The sequence below is a fragment of the Pipra filicauda genome, unplaced genomic scaffold (assembly GCF_003945595.2).
Source record: "Pipra filicauda isolate LSUMZ 115617 unplaced genomic scaffold, ASM394559v2 scaffold203_size1373443_pilon, whole genome shotgun sequence".
Lineage (NCBI taxonomy): Eukaryota > Metazoa > Chordata > Aves > Passeriformes > Pipridae > Pipra > Pipra filicauda.
In genome coordinates this window covers 1,223,199-1,244,150 of record NW_024104314.1, presented here as the reverse complement: position 1 = coordinate 1,244,150, position 20,952 = coordinate 1,223,199, and the positions used below count along the sequence as shown (strand labels likewise).

At 41.5% G+C, this 20,952-nt stretch overlaps 2 protein-coding genes across 2 annotated transcripts; one reads left to right on the top strand and one right to left on the bottom strand.

Moving 5' to 3' along the window:
* Positions 1 to 3,142: 3,142 nt before the first annotated feature.
* Positions 3,143 to 11,994, top strand: MPHOSPH6 (M-phase phosphoprotein 6). Its single transcript, XM_027725130.2, has 5 exons — positions 3,143 to 3,265; positions 6,993 to 7,105; positions 8,681 to 8,771; positions 9,792 to 9,889; positions 10,349 to 11,994. Exons 1-5 carry the CDS (start codon positions 3,215 to 3,217, stop codon positions 10,509 to 10,511), a joined length of 516 nt encoding a protein of 171 aa, XP_027580931.1. The 5' UTR covers positions 3,143 to 3,214; the 3' UTR covers positions 10,512 to 11,994.
* Positions 11,995 to 14,449: 2,455 nt separating this feature from the next.
* Positions 14,450 to 20,089, bottom strand: LOC113990057 (arylamine N-acetyltransferase, pineal gland isozyme NAT-10). The gene is made up of 2 exons (XM_027725128.2): positions 19,984 to 20,089; positions 14,450 to 17,540 (listed from the first exon to the last, which is right to left on the bottom strand). Exon 2 carries the CDS (start codon positions 17,533 to 17,535, stop codon positions 16,663 to 16,665), a length of 873 nt encoding a protein of 290 aa, XP_027580929.1. The 5' UTR covers positions 17,536 to 17,540; positions 19,984 to 20,089; the 3' UTR covers positions 14,450 to 16,662.
* Between the last annotated feature and the right edge of the window lie 863 nt (positions 20,090 to 20,952).

Here is a 20,952-nt window from a genome sequence, read left to right as displayed (position 1 = left end):
TCCCCAGCCATCGGGACCCGAGCTCTTCTCAAAACGCCGCATGCATTAGCAGCTCAGAGCTTGGCGGGAGCAGGAGAGAGGAAAAAACGAGTCCTCCACTTCTAAACGGCGCCTCTGCCACTTGGAGGATTTCACACCATCTCTGTAGGGAGCACAGGGTACAAAACTGCTTTCCTGATCCCACCCAGTCGTACACAGCACTTCACACTTTCCTTTCAGGTTTGCAAACAGACCTCCGGCGGCTCTACCTCTCATTTTCTTTTCCTCATTCATAGAGAAAAACACATAATATCCTTACTTAAAACACAGTGGAGGAGTTTGACACAAATTAATGACTCACCTGTCATACTATAAGAATTTTTACATTTGCGGGGTGGGGGGGGAAGGCTTCAGGTATTCTGAGAGCTGTAAAAAGCTGCTTCAGAATTCAAAGACAGCTCACATCAAATCAAATGATCGCTTGGTGTAAGGTTTGAGATACCCATTTTGCACTAAAATCATAATACTATGAGAATATGAATAAGTAGGAGGTTACAGAAAAAGTAAGACGTGAGTTCCCCCTAAATTAGATCCCATTGGCGTGAAATTAGTTCACAGCTGTAACTTGTGTTGCTCCAAGAGAGATTATGCCTTAAATAATGTTAATGACAACTTTGATTTGACTTCTCTAATTACTAGAGGGAGAAGGGACCACATTTCCTAGGAAGAAAAATCTTTTATCTGCTTGTTTAATGTACAACTTTTGATGAGATGGATCTCCTTTCCCTCGAGTTACTTCCCTGAGTATTTTTGTTTTGAAAAAGAAATGGATTTCCAGGTTGAAAGTGGAGCTGCTGTGCAGAAGTCAGAGCTGCAGGAGAGGTGTCTAATTGCCATTTATAATGACCCTCGATTCTTCTCTAAACCTACATCTCCTCTTCACCCTCGCTCTGCCTCACAAGCAGGAGTATTTACAGGGCTGGATTCTCTTCTGAGTTGCCTCCACCACCACCAGTAAATCATGAAAATATCTCCTATAATCAATGGAGTGTCTTCAGATTTACCAGACAGTATAATCTGGTCCACCAGACAGCCGATTGTTATCTATAACCTCCCCATCCAATTCAAGTGATGGGAGATGTAATCCAAAAATTTCCTTTGGACTTTTTTACTGCCAAAATAGATCAAATTCCGTGGCAGCCTTTTTACAATCTCCACTTTTCTAAATAAACATCACAGAGCCTATAGTGCCTTTACTGCAAAGCACTTCTCCCTGCCTGTATCGAGGCAGGTTGTTGGCTGATGTGCCGACACACAAGACAAACAGTGGCAGCATCTCTGTGCAAACCTGTGGTGAGGCATCAAGACATGGGGTGCAAGGGGGCTCAGGCTGTGGATTTTGAGTTCTCACTCACCAGGGAGCACCAGGAATAACTCTCATGGTTAGATGGGCTGAAAACCCCTTGCACTCTCCCCCTCCCAGTCAGACACTGCATGGTGCCATAAATTATTAGACTCAGCTCCCAGAGAGCTGCTGGTATGATGCTCCTTCCCAACAAAGACATCAGGCAGCTGACATGTGCTATGGCCTCAGCCCAAACGGGCTGTAGGCAGTGCCTGGGGAGGAATTGTTGAGCTGGGGTGTTCTGTGGGCAGGAAGGAGGGACGGGAACAGCTTTTGCAAAGGGCACCAAGCAAAGCCAGGTAACGCCGTAGCTCAGTGGCTGCAGAAGTGCTGAGGAGCCTGCAGTAATGTATTTAGAAGGAATCATTCAAAGTACGTTCCTGGACTGTAAATGAAGTGAAACTGCTCAGAGAAGCCCTGAGTGACATTGAAGGCCGTGCAATTAAAAACAGGCCTCTGATTTGCAATGATCAACAAAAAGCAAATACATTATTAGAATGCATGGCAAATAGAAAATAATACCAAAAATGGACAGATTATGACTGTACTGTGCCATTATAATAATTAACAGCTTTTCCCTATTGGTTTGTTCACCAAGATTCAAACATATTCATTCTTTGATGAACATTCGTATTCAGAAAACGGCAAATTTCTTTCCAGCTTTCTTTTGTTGGGAAGGGTTGATAGCTGTTAATGAGAAAGGGAACAGAGAAGGAGCTAAACAGGATAGTTCCCACACACACAAAGACACTTTCTCACTGGGGCCTTGAATTTCAGAGCAGCTTCAACTCATTTACAGAGCCTGGGAATGAAGATGCCTTCCCTATATGAAAATTAAATATTTTCTTGCAGTGTTATTTGTTGCTCAATGTTTCACTCACATTTCTGGTCATTTTAACTCACCGAGCTTAACTGTATTAGGATGTCTGCATGGGGATAATTCTTCCTCCTTCCCCTCTGCAATCAGGTTTTGCCCTTCATTATACCTTCCTGTGGACTCTATTAGAACATAAATCTTGACAGAGTTCTTCAAGCTTTTGACCTACACCTTGCAAATACAGGAACTTTTCTCCCTAGATTGTCTTTTGGAGCACACCAGTTCATTAAAGTTTTGAACACTGAACCCTCACATCACCCAGTTTATGTGCCAAATGTCAAAACAGGCGTCAGAAATCTGATTTATGAGTGTATGTAGAGAAATTGTGGTACCCTGCTTGTGACTGGGAGTCAGCCGGTAATTTCCTATCAGGATTTCCTCCTCGGCTCCCAGGGCCCAGCCCAGCAGCCCAAAGACAGTGAATTCACAGATCATGATTCAGGGCTAACAAAGCTTTGAGGCGATTTATAATATCTTTGAATTGATGTGCTTTCCAGTTTTAATCGCATTTGACCACTTTGTGATTGGTGGGATTTTATTGCAAGTCAAAGCCGGTGCTGACTGTAAAAAAATGAAAGCTAAAGAAGTCGAGCAGTCTCCAAATGCCAATGCAAGATTGACCTTGTATACTCTTTTTCCTTCTCTTTGAAGTGTCAGAAAATCATGGGTGAAGCCATAAACTGGCAGCACCGCAAGCGTTGATAAAACACATCGGGGTTTCCTTTCTAATTCACCAATTCACACCGGGGCGGATTCACGTCCCGCTCACACCCCCGGGCGTCCCTCACCCCACACAGCCGCAAAGTTGTCACTTTTACGGCTGTTTGTGCCTCCCCCGTGCCGTGGGCAGGCCCCGCTCCCCGGCCGGAGGTGGAGCCTCCCCGCTCCCCCCGCCCCTGCCGCGGCCTGGGCGCTACGCGAGCGCGGGGATCCGCCGCGGCCTGCGGGCCGCCATGGCCGCCGAGGTGAAATCCAAGCTGTCCAAGAACCTGCTGCGCATGAAGGTGAGGGGGGAAGCAGGGGCAGGGGGTGCCTGAGCCCCGCGCGGGGGTGAGGGGAGGCTGGGAGCGGCAGGATGGGGCCGCCCGGCCGGGGCCGGGGCCGGGGCCGTGCCGGCAGCCGGTGGTCGGCGGCGGCCCCGGGGAGGAGGTGGGTGGGTGTCCCCCGGGCGAAGTGCCCTGGTTTGGAGCATTTCCCGTGCCCAGCCCCGGCTGTGCCAGGCGGCCATCGGTGCCTCCACGTTTGAAATCCAGTTTATCGATGGTGACCGGGCCCTGCCCCCCCCCCTCCTCCCCAGGATTCTGGGCTGCTCCTCTCCAGCTTCCCCAGCAAGAACTCGCTGCTTTAAACGCTCTCAGGGGGTTATAAACTGCAGGGTTCGGTCCAGCAGAGCAGCTTCGTGATTCCAGCGAAAGTGCCTCTTCAGGAGCCAAATGCAGTGCCCCTTTCGAGGGAGCTTTTCTTCCGTCTGGCTCCTCTGGGTTGCTTTTTGTGAATATAAATTATAAGACTTGCCCCACCACCACGTGGAAATTAAAATGTTAATGCTGCTTGCTTTACTGGGGGGTGGGGCCTTTAATATAGAGCGGGGGAAGTTTCTTTTTTCTTGTGTCCATTTTTCTCACTGTTTACATAGCTGACTAATGAAATCCCCAGCCTGAATGGCAGCGTTAACCTCCTTTCCCGATTTATAAATGTCAGGGAGCTTGGTAACATCCTGGCGTGCCTGTTACTCTTGGAATTGTGAATCTCGTGTCACCAATGTGAAATTAGTCTGTGCTTGCTGGCTAATGGATTCTGCTTCACACGGTGTACTACAATTCCTAATTCAGTAGAGTACATTCCCCTGTGATTGATAGTTCTTTATTGCTGGAAAACAACCGGTAAAATTGGAGTTCCCATTATTAGGGGTTTTTTTGTTAATATCCATTCAATTTTTATAACTGAATATGATGGGGCCTTTGTGGCTTTTTGCTTGTAGTGGTGTTTTTTCTGGTGTTTTATTTAACCATTTTTTCCCCCACACATATATATGGGGCTGTATTTCACATTCTAGCTGAAAAGAGTTTGGCTGACATCAGTTCAATCTTTAACATAAAGTGTACTCTGTTGCAGTAAAATGATGGAATATTTACCCCAATTAATAGATGCTGCCACTCATGAAAGATGAAAACTTGTACGCAGAGGGGATGGAACACATCTTGCCTCCTCTCAAAAGAGAGTAGATGTTGAGTTAGCCAATAGTGTGACACTCAGACTCATAACCTGGATTGCAGCATCATTATTTTTTCTTATTTTTATATAATACTCTCCTTAAAATTTTTACTCCTGTTGCTTGCTAATTTATTAACCCCCTGGAGATTTCAAAAGCAGGATTTTAGACTTCCTTCCATGAAAGGCCGTGAAGAACCAGCCTGTGACATTTGCAGGTTTACAGTCTGGGCAGGAGTAACCAGCTTTGAAGAGATGAGTAGGTTTTGAAAAGGTCATAGACAGACCTTGCATTTAGCACTTTCCTTCTGCAGATCTTCTTGTTTACAAATGTTTTAATTAAGCCTTTAGCAGCTGCCTCTGCAGGTACTGCTACGATGGGTGAAGTGGCACCCAGAGGTGACATGTGGTCAGTGGTAGTGTTGTGAGGACCATTTGCACTAAGGATTGGGCCACAGGTACCCATCACATAAGGATGGCTCCCACTTTTACATCTTACACCATTTGATCCAGGTCCTGTTGCTTAGGGAAACTAATCCAACCAACCACTGAGTTACTGACTTTGTGTCTAGCACAGTGACTATATATTTAGTTCATCTCTGTGTGTTTACTTTTTAGATAAACGTGACTACATAATTTTTATCTAGTTATTCCTGTAGCAATCTTTAGGAACATAATCTTTAAAATGTAATGCGAAATGATTATTTAATTGGGTGCTTGTAGCAGAATTTCTCCTGTTGAGATTTCTGACTGGCTAACCAATTTCCTTGAGCAATGTGGTTTTCCACATGATAGATTCACTTATTTTCCTCAAGAACATACTGTAATTTTAATTGGAAAGCTTTGACATATTCTGAATTGACTCAGAAAGCAAAAGTCAATTTTTCTTGCATTAAAGATCTTGCACAGTGGATGCAAATAGAAATATAAATGCAAAATGAGACACTAGCTCTACTGGCTTTTACTTCAGAGTTTGGTTTGGTTAGCTTGGGCATTTTGTAAGGACTGAAAAGATGTGTGGGGCATATATAATACATATATTACACATCTGTATTACCTATATATTTTAAATAAACTCAGCAGTGCAGGGTTTTGTGGGAGGAAAGTGTTTTGTGATGCATTCTGGGGCTTTTTCTCCAACCAAGCCCATTTTAGCTGGGACCTAAACTGTGTTCAAGTGTAGTGTTCCCACTGACATGTTACCTGTTAGCCTGCAGGCTTATCTGAACATAACAATGATGCAGCTCTAAATGAGAGGGGTAAAATTAATTGACATAAGATTCCTCTGCAGTGGTGCACATACAGGTATGCTTTGATAGCCACAAAACAGTTCTTATAGGACTGCATGTAAACTGTACTCTATCTGAGAATTACAGTCCTATAAATGTAGACCTGTGACCAGTACAGTTACTCAAACATTTTCTGTAGATCCTAAGGGAGGTCCCAGCTTCTAGGGGTGTGGGAATACAGGGATTATTTCTGTAACATTGTGAAGAGTTCTGTTTTTTCCAGCTTGTTTCTTTGACATTGTTGAGACTTAATTGTCACTCAGTTCAGGCACCTGGCTTGAGACAAATGGAAATTACAGTGATGTTTCACAGACCTCAGGTGTGTAGTTCTGTGCTCTCAGCACTTTTTCAAAGGCTGTGACAGATGTCTTCTACTCCCAGCTGTTGAGAGGTTACTGTCCCTCCCTGCCTGTTCCCATCCTCTGACAGGGGTTATCACCGAGGAAGGGATTGGCAGCAATGTCCTTGTATTAGGCAAAAGTAGCAGTCTTGCCCTAAACTTAATTATTGGTCTCAGCTATTTTGGCAGACTGTTCCTGCAGTGGGTTCACAGGTGCTTATACACACACCACTCAACTGGTGCTTTGGTGGGTCATCAGTGAGAAGTGAAGAGCTGGTAACATCTTCCTTTAGCACAGCTGGATGCAGAAGACTTTTTTTCATAGTCTGGTTTCAAAGTCTGTTACTTTTTTTCCACTTCCAAAGGCAGGTTTGCGCCTTCAGAGCTACAAATGCAATCCAGTTCATTAAATTAAATCTGAGAAAAGAAGAGGATGGTTAAAAGTACAGGTGTTTCAAAAAAAGGACAGCCTGGTATGACCTACCTCTAGCTCTGAGTTGTGTGGGTGGAGTTGGCTTCTGATGTGCAGCAATAACTTCAACACCATTATGTTCTCTTTGGCCTTTGTTGAAACATTAGAAAAGTCTTAGCAAAGTTACAGAGTTGTGACAACTCAAATCCATCAAAACTAACCAGGAAGGATGTTTCTTTATGTGTAAGTACAGATGTGACTCACTGTTGACTTGCTGCGATCAGCAGCTGTTTAATTTTCCATGGCCTGTTTGCCCAGACTTAGACCAAACTCAGAGAAAAATAAAAAAAAGCATTTACTTTTTATCAACTGCTAAATGTTATGTAATGGATAACTGCCATCATGTAATTATTGCATGTTCAGAACATACTCATGATGAAAAAAACTGACGCTGTGTGTTTATGTGTCTTTTTTTGTAGTTCATGCAAAGGGGTTTGGATTCACAAACTAAAAAACAACTAGAAGAGGAAGAAAAGAAGATAATTAGCGATGAACACTGGTATCTTGATGTACCAGATCTAAAGGAAAAAGAGTAAGCTGTAACCTTTTGTACTTCTTATCATCACTGGATTGTTTTGAAATGGAAATAGTATATTCGTATTTTTTTCTAAAAAATAAATATTGCTAATGAACAGTTAACAGAAGACAAAATAGTAAGAGACTGGCATTACAACTTTATTGCTTACTTTCAGGGCTGTTCTCAAGGTTGCCTAGTGTAGTTTGACCTACTTTCAATTCTTGTGTGTGTTATTTTCTTTCACTCACACATTGTTCTAGATGCATATAATTAGTTTCTTTCAATCAGAGACCTATTCATTCACTGCTGTTTTTTCCCTTCATTTGAAAAAAAGAAGTTTGAAACTTTGTGTTTGTAAATTCAGCTCCAGTCACATGGTTAAGTTCATTCAGGACAGTTCTGTCTTCTTGTGTCCAGCTCTCTTTCAAATCCTGTTTTTGAAATAGGAGAGATAATGGCAAAAAGAAAGGAAGGCTTAGCTAACAAGGAAGAAAATGTCCTGCTCTTTAGAAACGTGCTTCAAATAGCAGGAAAACCACTTTTAAAACTGCTTGGGTTTCATCCTTTCACAAGTGTAAAAAAATTCCATTGAGGGAGAACATACATAATTTTGAAAAAGCTGGAACCCAAGGAATTAACTGTAGCTGAATAAGGTCATTGATAAACTCTTTTCCGTTGCTCTTGCTGGATATGACAAAAAGGTATTTGAGCTTCAGTTGCAGCAAGACAGGTTCAAGCTGGACATTGGGAGAATTTTTCTAACAATAAGGCTATTGAAGCTCTGGAATAGATTGCCTGAGGAGACACTGGATTCTTCATCATTGGAAGTCTTTTGAGGACAGGTTAGGTGGACCTCTGCTGCTCATGGTACATGTTTAACTGATACTGCCTTGAGGTAGGAGAATGAGCTTAATCTCTTCAGCCTAACTTCCTATGGTCCTGAGAGTTTGTTTCACATGGGAGATGAAGAGGATGAGGGAACAGGTACATACGTGTGTGAGGAAAAGAAGGAAGGAACAATTCATGGAAATACTTTTATCTAGCACGTGTATTGTGAACACCTCAGGGTCATGTTTCTTTTCTCACTCCATGCTCATTAGAGGAGGGAAAAAAGGAGAGAGAAGGGGGAAATCTGTCCCTGCTGAACAGAGAATGACACAGTGTTTTATGTCCTGGCAGACTCAAACTAATGCCAGGTCTAACAGCACAATGAAAAATTAATTAGAAGCTTTTGCTAGTATAGTAATGCCACCTGGAGAGTGATATTTATGTGGTATTTTTATTCTGGCAAAAGTATTAATGTAGGTGGAATCATATCAGCAAAGAGTGCTTTTTGTCAGGAGAGTTAATTTTGCATGTGGAACTGGCACAGTCTTGCTGGCAAAAAGTCTTCCTTTGCACTCCAAGCTCCTTGTACTGACAGATTTATCAGAGCAATTAAGCTTCGGAAAGTGGTTGATGGTATAAAATACACTGTGGTTTTGTTTATTTGTTGGGGGGGGAAGGCAGCAAATCCTTTTTGCATTTGTTTAATTTGATTATTTTAAAGTGCACCTTTTGACAAAATGCTGGGTTTGGGGTTTCGTGCAGGAGCTGTATAATTGAAGAGAGAAGCTTTGTGCGGTGTGAGGATCTGGTTTATGGCAGAATGTCCTTCAAAGGATTCAATCCAGAAATTGAGGTACTGTTTAAATGTCCTGGTTTGAGGTGGTCTCGCATTAGGATTGAAAAGCCCTTGGGGGTGGGGATTTGAGTGTTCACACTGCATCCTGTTTGGCCTTTGCAGCACCTTCCATAAATCCTCTCATGTGCAGGAACTCCGTGATTCAATCCAAAATGTTGGATCAATGCAGCATCTGGTAAATAGAAGCTTTTTATCTCCCTGTGCTGGTAGTCAGTAATTGCATGACTCCTGCAGATTTTCTCTCCCTTAAGTGAGGAAACCATCCCACATGCTACTCACCAAAACAAAAGCTCACTTTTCCTCCTGACATTTAATGCAGAGTCCAACCTACAAACATTCAGCCCTATTTATTCAACGCTTACTTGTGTGAGGTCTTAGAGTTCCAAAGTAAAAGTGCTGGGAAAGAGAGTCTTTAATTTCTTTCTGGCATGTTTCACACTGATAGAACCGCACAGGGACAGTAATAAAAAGGTTACCCCTGAACTGAAGCAAGAGGATGAAGGTGTAAAGACTAAGAGGTTTGCAAAAGGCTATGCAAGATGATTTACTAGGGGATTCTTCTGGTTATTTTGAACTTGCTGTCCCTGTGACTCAGCATCTGATTGCTTCCTGGCCTTAACTGTGAATCCTTGCAGATATTCTTCCCTCTTAACAAAACTGTTTCAAGGACTATGTGGTAACTTCACAATGAAAAATTAATTATGGTCTAATTCTCTGGTCTCCTGAAGATGTTTGGAGTGCCCCTTAGGATGTTTGAGTATCACAATACACTGAAAACACTCTGTCTGTGTGGCCTCTTTTCCCAAAGGCAAACTCTAAGATCAGCTTAGCAACAGACAGGCACGTTGCCTTTTCTTCATGAGTTTTCATTACAATATGCTCAAACCTGGCCAGGCACAGCAAATAATTATTAAATTTGATTCTTGCCTTTTATGTGTTTCTCCTACCTGTGAATTTCAGCACAGTTGCCACTGTGACATGGTTACATATTTAAGGTGTTTCTTACTTCATTTTCAGAAGTTAATGATCCAAATGAACTCCAAGTGCAAGGAAGAAGAAATTGAAGTGGATGATAAAATGGAAGCTGATGTGTCAGATGAAGAAATGGCCAGAAGGTAAGTTATATTTTATGACATAATGAACGCTAGCTGGGAATGTGATATGTTACTGTATTATGTGTGGGGATATAAAACCCAAGAAACTAACAAACAAAATAAAACAAAAACAAAACAAAACAAACAAACAAACAAAAAAAACAGACTGTACAGAACTGATTTTCCAGGAATGCTGATTTACTTTCAGTGGAATCTCCATCACTTTTGGGGATAAAATAACTTCTGCCCTTTAATATCCAAGTATTTTATGCTACTTTCCTCCTTGTTACCAATTGCTAACAATTCAGATTGTCAGAATGAATAATCTAATAAGCCCTCATGTAATACTTGTGCTTCTCAGGCTTCTAATGACCAGGTTTTTTACACCACTTAAATTGTTGATTGGATTTCTGATTTGTTCCATTGAATATTTTTTTCTGATTTTAATAAAAGGTGTAAAATTTTTTATTCTCTTTCCAGATACGAAACATTAGTGGGAACAATAGGGAAGAAATTTTTGAGAAAGAGAGACCAACATGTTCTCAAGGATGATGATGAAGATGAGGAAGCTGATGAAGATAGGAATAGTAACATAATACCTAGGAAAAAAGCTAAGAAAATGTTCTTAAAACCTCAGGATTAATGTCAACTGCACAAGTGGAGCCAATAGAAATGTTACCTAATGCCTACCAAACAGAGTATCACGGACTGGAGACTGTTTGGAGATTTTGCTATTTAATGTAAAGGGTGGATTTGTAAATCTGTTCTGTTCTCACTGAAATTTCAGCCATCCACGACAGACATTTTTCAAAGTGGATGTGTCTATGATGGATGTCATACATCCTTTCCTCCCTCAGCAGCTTTTAACGTGGGGCAATAATCCCACCAGTCTCTTTAAATGTTGTGCATAACTAGATCAAGTGTCACGTGCAATGGAGAGCCATGTTTTTTACAATTTAAGATAACATCTGAAAGAACTATTAAAAGCAAAGATGAGCTGTGTCCAATTCAGTAAGGCAGCTCAGCTTCCCCTGCTTTCTTTATTATGAAAATCAAAACTTTTGCTGTCTTCAAATTGAAAAAAGTCAGCAGAAGCATGTTTGTCATGTGATTTATTTTTGATTTTTTACTGTGCTAAAAATAAGATGGGAGAAGAACAGAGATAAAATCCACTTTATTGAATTTTATTTTTTATAAAGTTTATTTAAAAACAGAGGATTTTGTAGTGCAACTTTTTTTTTATAGAGCAAGCCAAATATTGGGCAACGTTTACAACTTGACATTTGAGCAGATTGTGAGTCTTAGTTTCTGTCTTCCAAAAGAAGTTTGCTCATCTTGCCTCTTTTTCAACAAAAAAATCCAATCTTATAATTATCCAAGTCTTGTCATAAAAGCGTAATAACGGCTTCAGAAACATGCTTGAAAGCTGAATAAAAACTGTGATTTTTTTGTGGGTTTAGATTGTGGTTTTAGCTTATTTAATGGAAAAAAAAAAGATGCTTAATACAGTCTGATATAAGAAGTGATCCTGTTTTGTGCTGGCCACAGATGTCCCAAATACTAGTTGAGTGCACTGATTTTTTCAGCATGTGATGAAGCCATCTGAAGTAATAGTTGGAGGAAACATCATGTCCTTTGGTCAGTCAGTGCTCTGAAAAATGTCAGCGTGGTCTTGCCTAAAATCATAACAGTTCTCTGTGAAATGCCTTTCAGCATAAAATATTGCTATTACTGCATTTGCTCAGGATGTCTGAGTTACTCATCCTTAATGCTGACTCTCTGGAGGAAGAGGAATGGGTTAAACTGAAGTGAGGAGTGGCCATTCTGTCATGGACACAAGAGGCTTTTTTTTTTTCTTCTTTTTTTAGCAGCTCAGTGAAGCAAGACACGAAACTCAATTATTTAAGGAAGGAGACACTGTGTCCTGCTGTATTTTGCATGTGATATATGAACTATAATCTATATATCAGGAGCACCTCATTAGATATTCAAGATGGATCACACATGGCAAGAGAAATATACTTTTAACCTAGAAAGGGGACCTCATGCAGGTGGAAAGGCTGTGATTCATGATCTGAGATAGTTTTTCGGAGCTAATTAAATGCTACTGGTTCAATTACTTAAAACCTGATCATATATTATTGCTAGCTGAAAAGAAGTTAATGATGGCAAGACATTTTTCTTCCCATGCAAGATGTGACCTGAGCTAAGAAATGATTTATTGTTGGTCGTCACAAGAAAAACTTGGAATATATCCCATTATTCTTTCTTGCTTATTAGTAGGAAAATGATTCCTCTCTCTCTCTCTCTGAGCACATTTCTTGAATGGAGAGTGAATTTCTGCATGGCTGTGCTGGATAGTTGAGGGATAAAGTATGTTCTAGTGAACCACCACCAACCAGGAGATGCCACTGTGAGTGCATGTCCTGAGAGACAGGGCACTGGGGAAGTTCCTGGTGGTGCAACATAAAGGAGTTTTTGGGTTATTTTGATAACAATAGTGGCTCAGATGAACTCCATGTGAAGTCTGCCTTTGCCAAGGCTTCGTGCAAAGAGTTCTCCTGGATTGCAGCATCCTGTCCAGTCCAATGGGGGATAATTATGAGCACTTAAAGGGCATTCTGCCATATGTTGGTCCTTAATTTCCTGTCATTTCCCTAGGGGTAGCTGGAAAGGTGAGTGGCACGGTGCCTGAATAAGCACGTGAGTGAACACTGAACAGCTTCCCAGAAAATCCATGATTTTGGAATCAGGAGAGGGGGAGGGTAGTTCTGCTGTTTCCTAAATATGTTCAGCACCAACTGTGAAGAAATGGTAGATTTCAGTTTATTGTCTTTAAATCTGGGGGCTTTGCTGTTCACATTTAGCTGGTGGCTCAGTGAGCTACTGAAACGCTACAGTAAGAGCAGCTACTCATTTTTAGCACAATCTTTTATTCATGGGGAGTTTGTAAAATGTGCCTTTAAAAACATCATCCATAGTGCACTATTGGGAGCAAGGCAAAACCAAAAATCAGCCCTACATGACTTGAAATGTACTTTAGGTGCCCAAAATTACAAGCACAGGTGTATTATAATGGGATCTTCTGAAATACCCGTCTACATTTCCAATTGTATAAATACATATATATATGTATTTATATAAGTCTGACTCTAGCTTCCTACCCAAGGTGGAAACATTCTGCTGTACAAAATCTGTGCTTAAGTACTCTTGATAAAGATGTAAGTGTAGCAGTGAATTATTCATAAAGAGAACCTACAGTAATTCCAGCTTTCTTGGCTCTGACACAGACTCAAATGCATTTTCATGTGCAAGTTCCTAAGCTGTAGAACCTTCCCACGTGGTCACGTTTCTAAATGAAAAGTGAGAACAAAAGTTGGGTAAGTAGTGTTTTTATGAAGGAAAGTGGCTCCCTGCAAAATGTAGCTGGTAAAGTGTTACCAGGCACCAGAAGTGTTTGTGCCTGTGACACTGAGGTACCTGTTAGGGTGAACAAAGCAAAGTGTGGGTGTAGTTGGTGCTCACAGCTCACAGTGTTAAGTCTGTCCCTTGTCAGGTGAAGTTTGGTCCTTTGGCAGGCTCATGGTGTTTATTTCTGGGGTTGGAACCATGGAAGTACTGAACAGTAAAACTTTGTCTTTCTTGCTGATGTTTCTCATTTTACTTTTATTCTGCTTAGTGTTGGATCTTAAAAAGTCCAGGACCAGAGTCCAACTGAAGTGAGCCATCCTGTGTCCTCCCTTTAGTAATGCATGAGCTGATTAAACTTTGGTTCTTTGGGGAGGGGCAGGATGTTCAGCGGTGCCATGGAGTTTGAACCGTGTTTCTTCTGTCCTGTGTCTTGTTTTCTAATCAAACACTCCATTATGCAATGCTACAATGGCTGTCATTGCCACTGGGCATTGCGTGTGTGTGTAATGGGCAGCTGGGCTGGGATTCTGGGACTTAATCCAGCATTCAGACTTAGAAAAGAAATTGTCTTGTCTTTCTCTTAATTGGAATACCATACTTTTAAATTGTATTTGGAATTAGACAAGTCTGGGGGCACAGGGGAGGTTTCTAAGCATTTGTTTTGCTTCATTTCAACAACAGTCCACAACTAAAACTGCAAAATCGTTTAGGCTCTTATTAAACCCTTCTCAGAGAGTGTTAATAAAGCAGAGTGGTGGTGAAGGATGTAACACATCCCACAGTTCCTTCCGCATGTGAATGCAAGTTTCTGTGAGAGCTGATGTTTTAAGGATTGAGTGTTTCTTTTCAGGATGGGATAACATCAGCTTGTACAATAATGCCTTGCTAATGGGACCCCAGCATGAGGCCCCCGGGTTTGTTTGGTTTTGTTTGGTTTTACGACATTCTCATCTCACACCTTTGAGGCACTTTGGGTCTGGCATTCACACCTCAATAACCTGCTTTCCTCAGCTTTTGGGCAGCTTTGGTTAAACTGTGAACCTGTTTCTTAGCTGTATGTGTTGGCATTTATTTGTGTGATTTGATGTTGCACAGCGAGGACCTGGTTATAATTGTCACATCGAGAGGAGAAATCCCACTCAGAGTGGTTATCAACAGTCAAGGAGAGGGTTGAAGCTTCAGTCACCATAGATTTTTAATATGAACTGAACAGCAGAAGGGAGTTGAATCCCATTATTGGAGGCACAGTTAAAAATGCTGATATTAGTCCACAGACCTCTGCTCAAGAAACCTTTGTATTATCACAACCCAAGCAATTATCTGGGAGCAACAGCGGGAACACCTCTAGAGAAGCTGGGAGGCAGAATAACCACTCTGTTAATGACTGTCCTCAAGAGGGAGCAGCACCAGAAAACAGCTGTAGTTCACTGCATACAGAAATATGGTTTGGTTACCTGGGTGAGTGCAGATGGGAATTTCCATCGGTTAGAATGGAGGTGGTGAGTGTTTTGAAGCTTGTAATGTTCCCTGAGGTCTCAGGGAACACCTTGTAATTATCAATCACTTAGAAAAGGGTAAACCCCCTTAATGGGACCTTAATATAAGAGAATAATATGAATACAAATTACCCAACAAATCCCATAGTTTCATTATTAATAGAAAAGCTGTGTTCTCACCTCAGTAAGAACTCTGTGTCCCCTATCACCTCTTGCTTGGTCCTCAGTTCCTCATCCCTGGGCAATGACAAGTGCACCCAGGCCATCAGCTGCCACCACGGTCGTAAAGGATTGGAACAGTCTGCCCAGGGAAGTGGTGGAGTCACCATCCCTGGAAGAGTTCAAAAAACATGTGGATGTGTGTGGCACTTGAGATCAGGGTTTAATGGTGAACCTGGTGCTGGGTTTGAGGGTTGGACTTGATGATCGTAAAGGTCTTTTCCAACCTTAATGATCCAAGGAAGTTTGAGGTGGGAAGGGTTGCAGGTCGGTATCAGGAGTGAACAGACCCCACTTAGCAGATGGTGTGTGCAGGAGTCATGCAGCTGGGGGCAGCTGTACTTAAAACAACTCTTAATGGTTTTATTTTCCTTTTATTTATTTTCTGGTATACACTTACAGCATTTGTGAGATTAACGATCAGGTGATGCCTTTGAGCAAAAATACACTATCAGTGGGAGGAATCAACATTTGACCAATACTCAGGCTTATCATAGACTGGGGAGAAAGAGTGTTTTTCACTGCTTCTGCTATTTTTGTATGTATTTAAGAATGTTTCCCCTTGGTTGGGCTTTTTGCAGAGAAGCATGGTAGGAGGAACAATATTTTTTTTAAAAATGGGGAAACGTGATTGTGAAATAATTCAAAAGAAAGAGTTTCTTTTAGATTTGGCTGGCTCCTGGTTTTGTTTTCCCTTTGATACAGATGAGCAAACTCCCTTGTGACATTTAAGCTCCTGTGCTAAGCAGTTCCCATGCAGGACAGCTACAAGGACTCTTATGTTTGCTATACACAGAGAGTAGAGAATTAAGGATATAGTGGGCTTAGCTTCATTGTTCTACCTTTGTTATACAAATAAAATGAAATACTAAAAATACAACATTTCTACCCCTTTTGGGACAAAAGTAAATCTAAGCCAGCTGTGACGTTTAATCACCATTTATAGGATGATTACTTATCAGAAGCAAAGCTTGTAGTTATCTCCTTAGAGCCCATCAGCCACAATAACACTGCAATATATAGAATTTTCATCACCAGAAAAATCTGTACATACCAAAAATTACTTTTTGGTAGTTTGGTTTACTGCAGTAATGGCCAAAAAGATGCACATGATGATAATTTTCATTTTGTACTATGTTTTGTCTAAGGATGATGGCAAAAGAATTATGCCTCCCAATGCTCCTTTCAAAGATGACAAAGGCAGAGAAATGACATGAGTGGTGAGTGGTCGGATCTTATGAAAAATGAAGTTTTAAATGTGTACTTCATTGTCTAAATGCTCACAGATGACTTGTCTCCCTATAATAACCACAGAAAATGTGTTGGCAGCACATCACAATCAATAATCCATACTCCTATTTGTGTGCTACAGGCAGTCCAATATACCCCAGACATATTTCTTACCCAAGCTTATAACCAGATTCAAATCAGATCCTACGTTTGTGCCAAAAATTGAATGGCAGTCATCTCACAGCAAATAATTCTATCTGACTAACTCAAGAGTCTTAAATTCCTAATTTTTCCCAAAGTGAAATTCACTTTAATCCCATATTAATGTATTTGTCTTTCAGTCACCTGTAAATGAATCCCATAACCTTGCAGAAGGGATTGCACAGACAGTGGAAGGTACTGTACCTACGTAGCATTGTTGTAGGTTTTCCTGATCATCTAGATTGTGTAAGATCCTTTAACATTAACTGGGACAAGTTTTCTATCTAGGGTAATGTTGAATTTCTCTTTGAGGGTTTTTTCCACCTCTTCATCTTCAAGGGTTACAAACTCCACCAGATCCATGTTTTCCTTGTAGTTGTACGTGGTCTCAGTGAACGTCCACCCAATTAGCGCTCGGAAGCCGTCGGTGGTCTGGAGGGTGCAGATGGACTTCTTTGTAAAGAGGGAATCTGGAGAAGTCTGAAGGTACGTGCATTGGAAACGGAAATCTTCCACTGTCCGTGGCTCAAGGCTGAACATATAAACCTTCCGACACTCTTTTTTCTCCAGCAGGTCAGAGTTAGAGAAGTTCTGGTTGGGGATACACTGTTTCCGTCTCATTTTCTCAAGGTACCAGACGGCGTTTTTTTCCGTGAAGCGGAAGACGCCGGGAGCCTGGGGCTGGTCTTTCCCCGACACGAGCTCCATGGGCTGCCACATCTGATAGGACACACCAAAGCCTCCGTCAACGATGTAGGCTTTGCCATCAATGACTACCTTTACCAGGAGGTGGGTCATGAGGGTGGCATATGTGTTTTGGTGGGGGTTGAACACATATGCTCCCAGGAAGCTGGTGTCGTACCCCAGGCACTTCAGGACCCAGCCCAGCAGCTGGTTGTTTTCCATGCACCAGCCCCCCCGCTTCCTCTGCACGATTTTGTTGTAAACATGCTCCAGTTCCAAAGTAATTTTCTCGCCGCAGTGGATGCTGAGGTTTTCAAAGGGAACAGCACGGATGTGGTGCTGGAATATATCAGTTAAGGTTTCCAAATCTTGCTTTTCAAGGGAGCCTTTATAGCCAGTTCTTGCAAAATACTCTTCAAGGTTCATGTCACCTGTAAAGGAAGGAATTGCGTTTTGGTTTGGTTTCTTTACATCAGTGATTTATGATGCTGTGAAAAGCTGCCCTGGCTCTGCCAGCAAAGATGCTTTAATCTACTGAACCTCATCAGAGCAGCTCTTAAAGGTACCAAGTATTCATATCAAATGGCTCCCCAGGCAAAGAGCAGTGCATGTGAGAGTTTGCTTTTGTCTGAGGGGCATCCCTATAGCAAACAGCTGATGCCTTTTCAGCTTCCTATGTGGTGCTTGTGAAATGGGGATTTGCTGTATTTGCAGTGTAACAGCGGGGTTAAGAAGAAATAAAAGATCACGCTAGGGAGTACGTACAGGGGTTCATGAAAAATGTTTTAAATCCTCTGTTCAGTGCAAGGAGTGTCAGTGGGGGAAGCAGTGTTGTCTGCCAGCTGGAGGGAGGATAATTTGAGCTCTTTACATGAGTCTGCCACTGATCGACATGACAGTAAATTGCTTGTTCAGTACACGTCGCTCTTCCACCACTTACAAAAAGTTAAGATGATACTCCTGCACATTTTGTAAAGTGTCAAGTTTTATTCAGATAACTTTAACTGAAAAAACTCTGACCTCTGAAAGAGTCACAGACCATTGATCTGCTCTATTGTAGAAATGAGTATTGTAGAAGCTCATTTTGGTGTTGGAATAATGAATCCTAATGGAAGTGAGTGACCCCAAAGACAAAGAGCACATCTGCCCTGCATCTCACAGGGTGCCCTGAAAGTGGACATGGGCTGTTTTACACCTCTCTAGGCCTTTCTTAAAACTCACTTTAATCCTTCCAGAGAAGGCATGACTGAGAATTACCCAAGCCTCACACAGTGCAATCTCAGCCTGTGCTGACACCTGACCTGCCTTGGTAGGACTCCTCATGAACAAGATTTCTGGATGAGGAAATACTCAACTTCATTCCTGCCTTCTAATACCATGAAAAGCCACTCACATTCATCTGGCTTTTGCAATGGCCCATCACAGTCTCTGGCCACTGTCATGAGCTGGATCCTTGGTAGATATCTGGTAGATGCTGTTTGTAAAATACACTGTAGATCATCTGCTTGGGTCTGGAGCTGGGCACAAAATGCTTTGAAGGCTTGAGCCTTTGCAAAGAGAGCACTGAGCATTTCAGCAGCTCAGAGCTAGTGCAAAACTTTAGCTTCTTGCCAGCACACGAAGCTACTTGGAGATCTTTTGTGCATACACAGTAAACTGAGGTTTAGACACGTCTTAGTGGCTCAGGAAGACTATTGTATTCAGATAAATTCAGCAGTGAACCATTGAAGATTTACTGCAAGCTAGAATTTCTCAAGATGACTCTCAGTGGCAGATTCGTGCTGTGCCTGTAGCTGGTGTAGAGGCAGCTGTCCAAAGTGCACGGAGAGCACCATCAAATCTACACTTATCTGCTGCAGAAAGGAATTTAGCTTCCAGTGATATCTCAGTGTATTGTTGGAGGATAGTCTCAATGTAGTATTTGCTAAGTATAACACAAGATTCAGGGCATTTTTGATTTGCAGAATCCAAGTATATCTGATCCTACTCGCTCTGATTGTGAATGCTAAACAGATCACACCTGCATAAAGCTGGTTCTGGAGTTCATGTTATTTGTAATTTCTGTCTGCAGCTCCATAATGTGATTGATCAGCATTAGATCTGGACTGTAGGAGATGAAAGCTACTGTTCTTTTGAATTATGAGCAGGTCAGATGAAAAGGTAGGTACTGAAAGGGCAGGATACTGCAAAGGCAGGTGCTGAAAAGGTAGCCCCCCAAATGTGGCTGTGATTTATGCAGAGAAAAACATCAGCAGAAGAACCTTAAAGAGCTGTTTCTAAATGTGCAAATGAAGGTGCTCATGCAAAAATATTCCTTACCAGGACTATACACACTGTCAGCAATTCCATTGTTAAAAACATGTTATTTGTCTTCCTTTATCTTAATATCTCAGCACATGGATTTTCTGGGTTACACAACCTGTAGTTTGTAATTTTTTTTTTAAAGTTGTTTTTATTCCCATAAAGCAGAATCTATTGATTATTAGATTGCACTTTTGCTTCCTTTGCACTTGCAATACTTTTAAATAAATTTAAAAATCTCAAAGCATCACTTCCATCAAGAGGTTGCAGTTCTAAATTTGTATCTAGTATTTATATCTAGTATTGTATCTAAACAAAAGAATCTATATCTCATAGTCAATTGAAGCCTCTCCTGAAGAGTAAAAGGTAGAAGAATTGAAATTGCGTGTCACTTTTTTGCCCTCTTTAAGAGCTCCTATTTAGCAGGTGATATTTTAGCTCTATATCCACACATTTTTAGAACATTTTTCCTAAAGAATATTGCTTATGTTATTGCCCATGACCTTTACCATCATAAAGAAAGCAGGGGGTTTGTTGCTTTGTTTGGAGGGATTTTTAAGAAAATAAACTTACCTCTTAAGAGATCCCCTTTTATTTATTGAGGTATTCAGTTTCTGGGTGGTTTGTTACAGTCAGTGAAGCCAGGAGTGGATGCAGATTGTGAGGGTTGTCTTTCTAAGCTCTGCTGGCCCTCACTCCTGAATCTTAAATTCCAAGAAAGGGCAGAGTCCACCCAAAACGAATGCACATTTTTGGACTTCACTGATCCATGAGCAAATTAAACTTTGTTTCTTCTCTATTAGTAGATGTTTATGCCTTCCCCCTGACCAGAATGAACTTGTTTTCCACGTAAAATAATTACAGTGGGCAGTTGCAAACGGCTTTGTAACTTTTTAAAATTAAATTATGGTTATTTTGCAAACCAGCACTTTGTGGTGGAGGATGGTATCTGTGTCCTGGTGGGTCCACTGAATTGCCAAGGCATTGCAGGCTGGGTGTTCCCATGCTCCATGGATGCACAAAATGACACTTCTTTGCCCTTTTTAATCTGCTCAAACCTTCAGCTGCAGCAGGGAGTTATTTTGGATCTGCCACACCTAACAAATACCGTCACAAATACTTATTTGCACAAAGTAATGCATTTCCTCCTCCTGCATCCTTAAAGCGTTGCAGTGCTGCTTATTTAATTCTCTCCCTGTCAAGCATGTCCCCTCTTCATTTGATGGAGGTGGAATGTCAGAGCAGGTCCTTTTTGGGAAGGCAAAGAGCACATTAGGCTGCATCTGGGAAAGCACCTGAGTTTTAGGCACATCAGGTGCTCCGTGGGTCCTGTGTGGTTGACTGAAACAAGCATCAAAGTCTTTTCCTTGGCTGAAGATCGATGCTCTTCTACCTATAATACTGTCATGCCCTCTTGACATCACAAGAAGGTTTGGTCCTAAAAGTTTAGATTATATTTTGCAAAGGGTGATCTAACTTTGATTTTTTTTTTCCTCAGGTTTGATAGCAAAAGCCTGATTTTTGAGAACTGTTGAATCATCT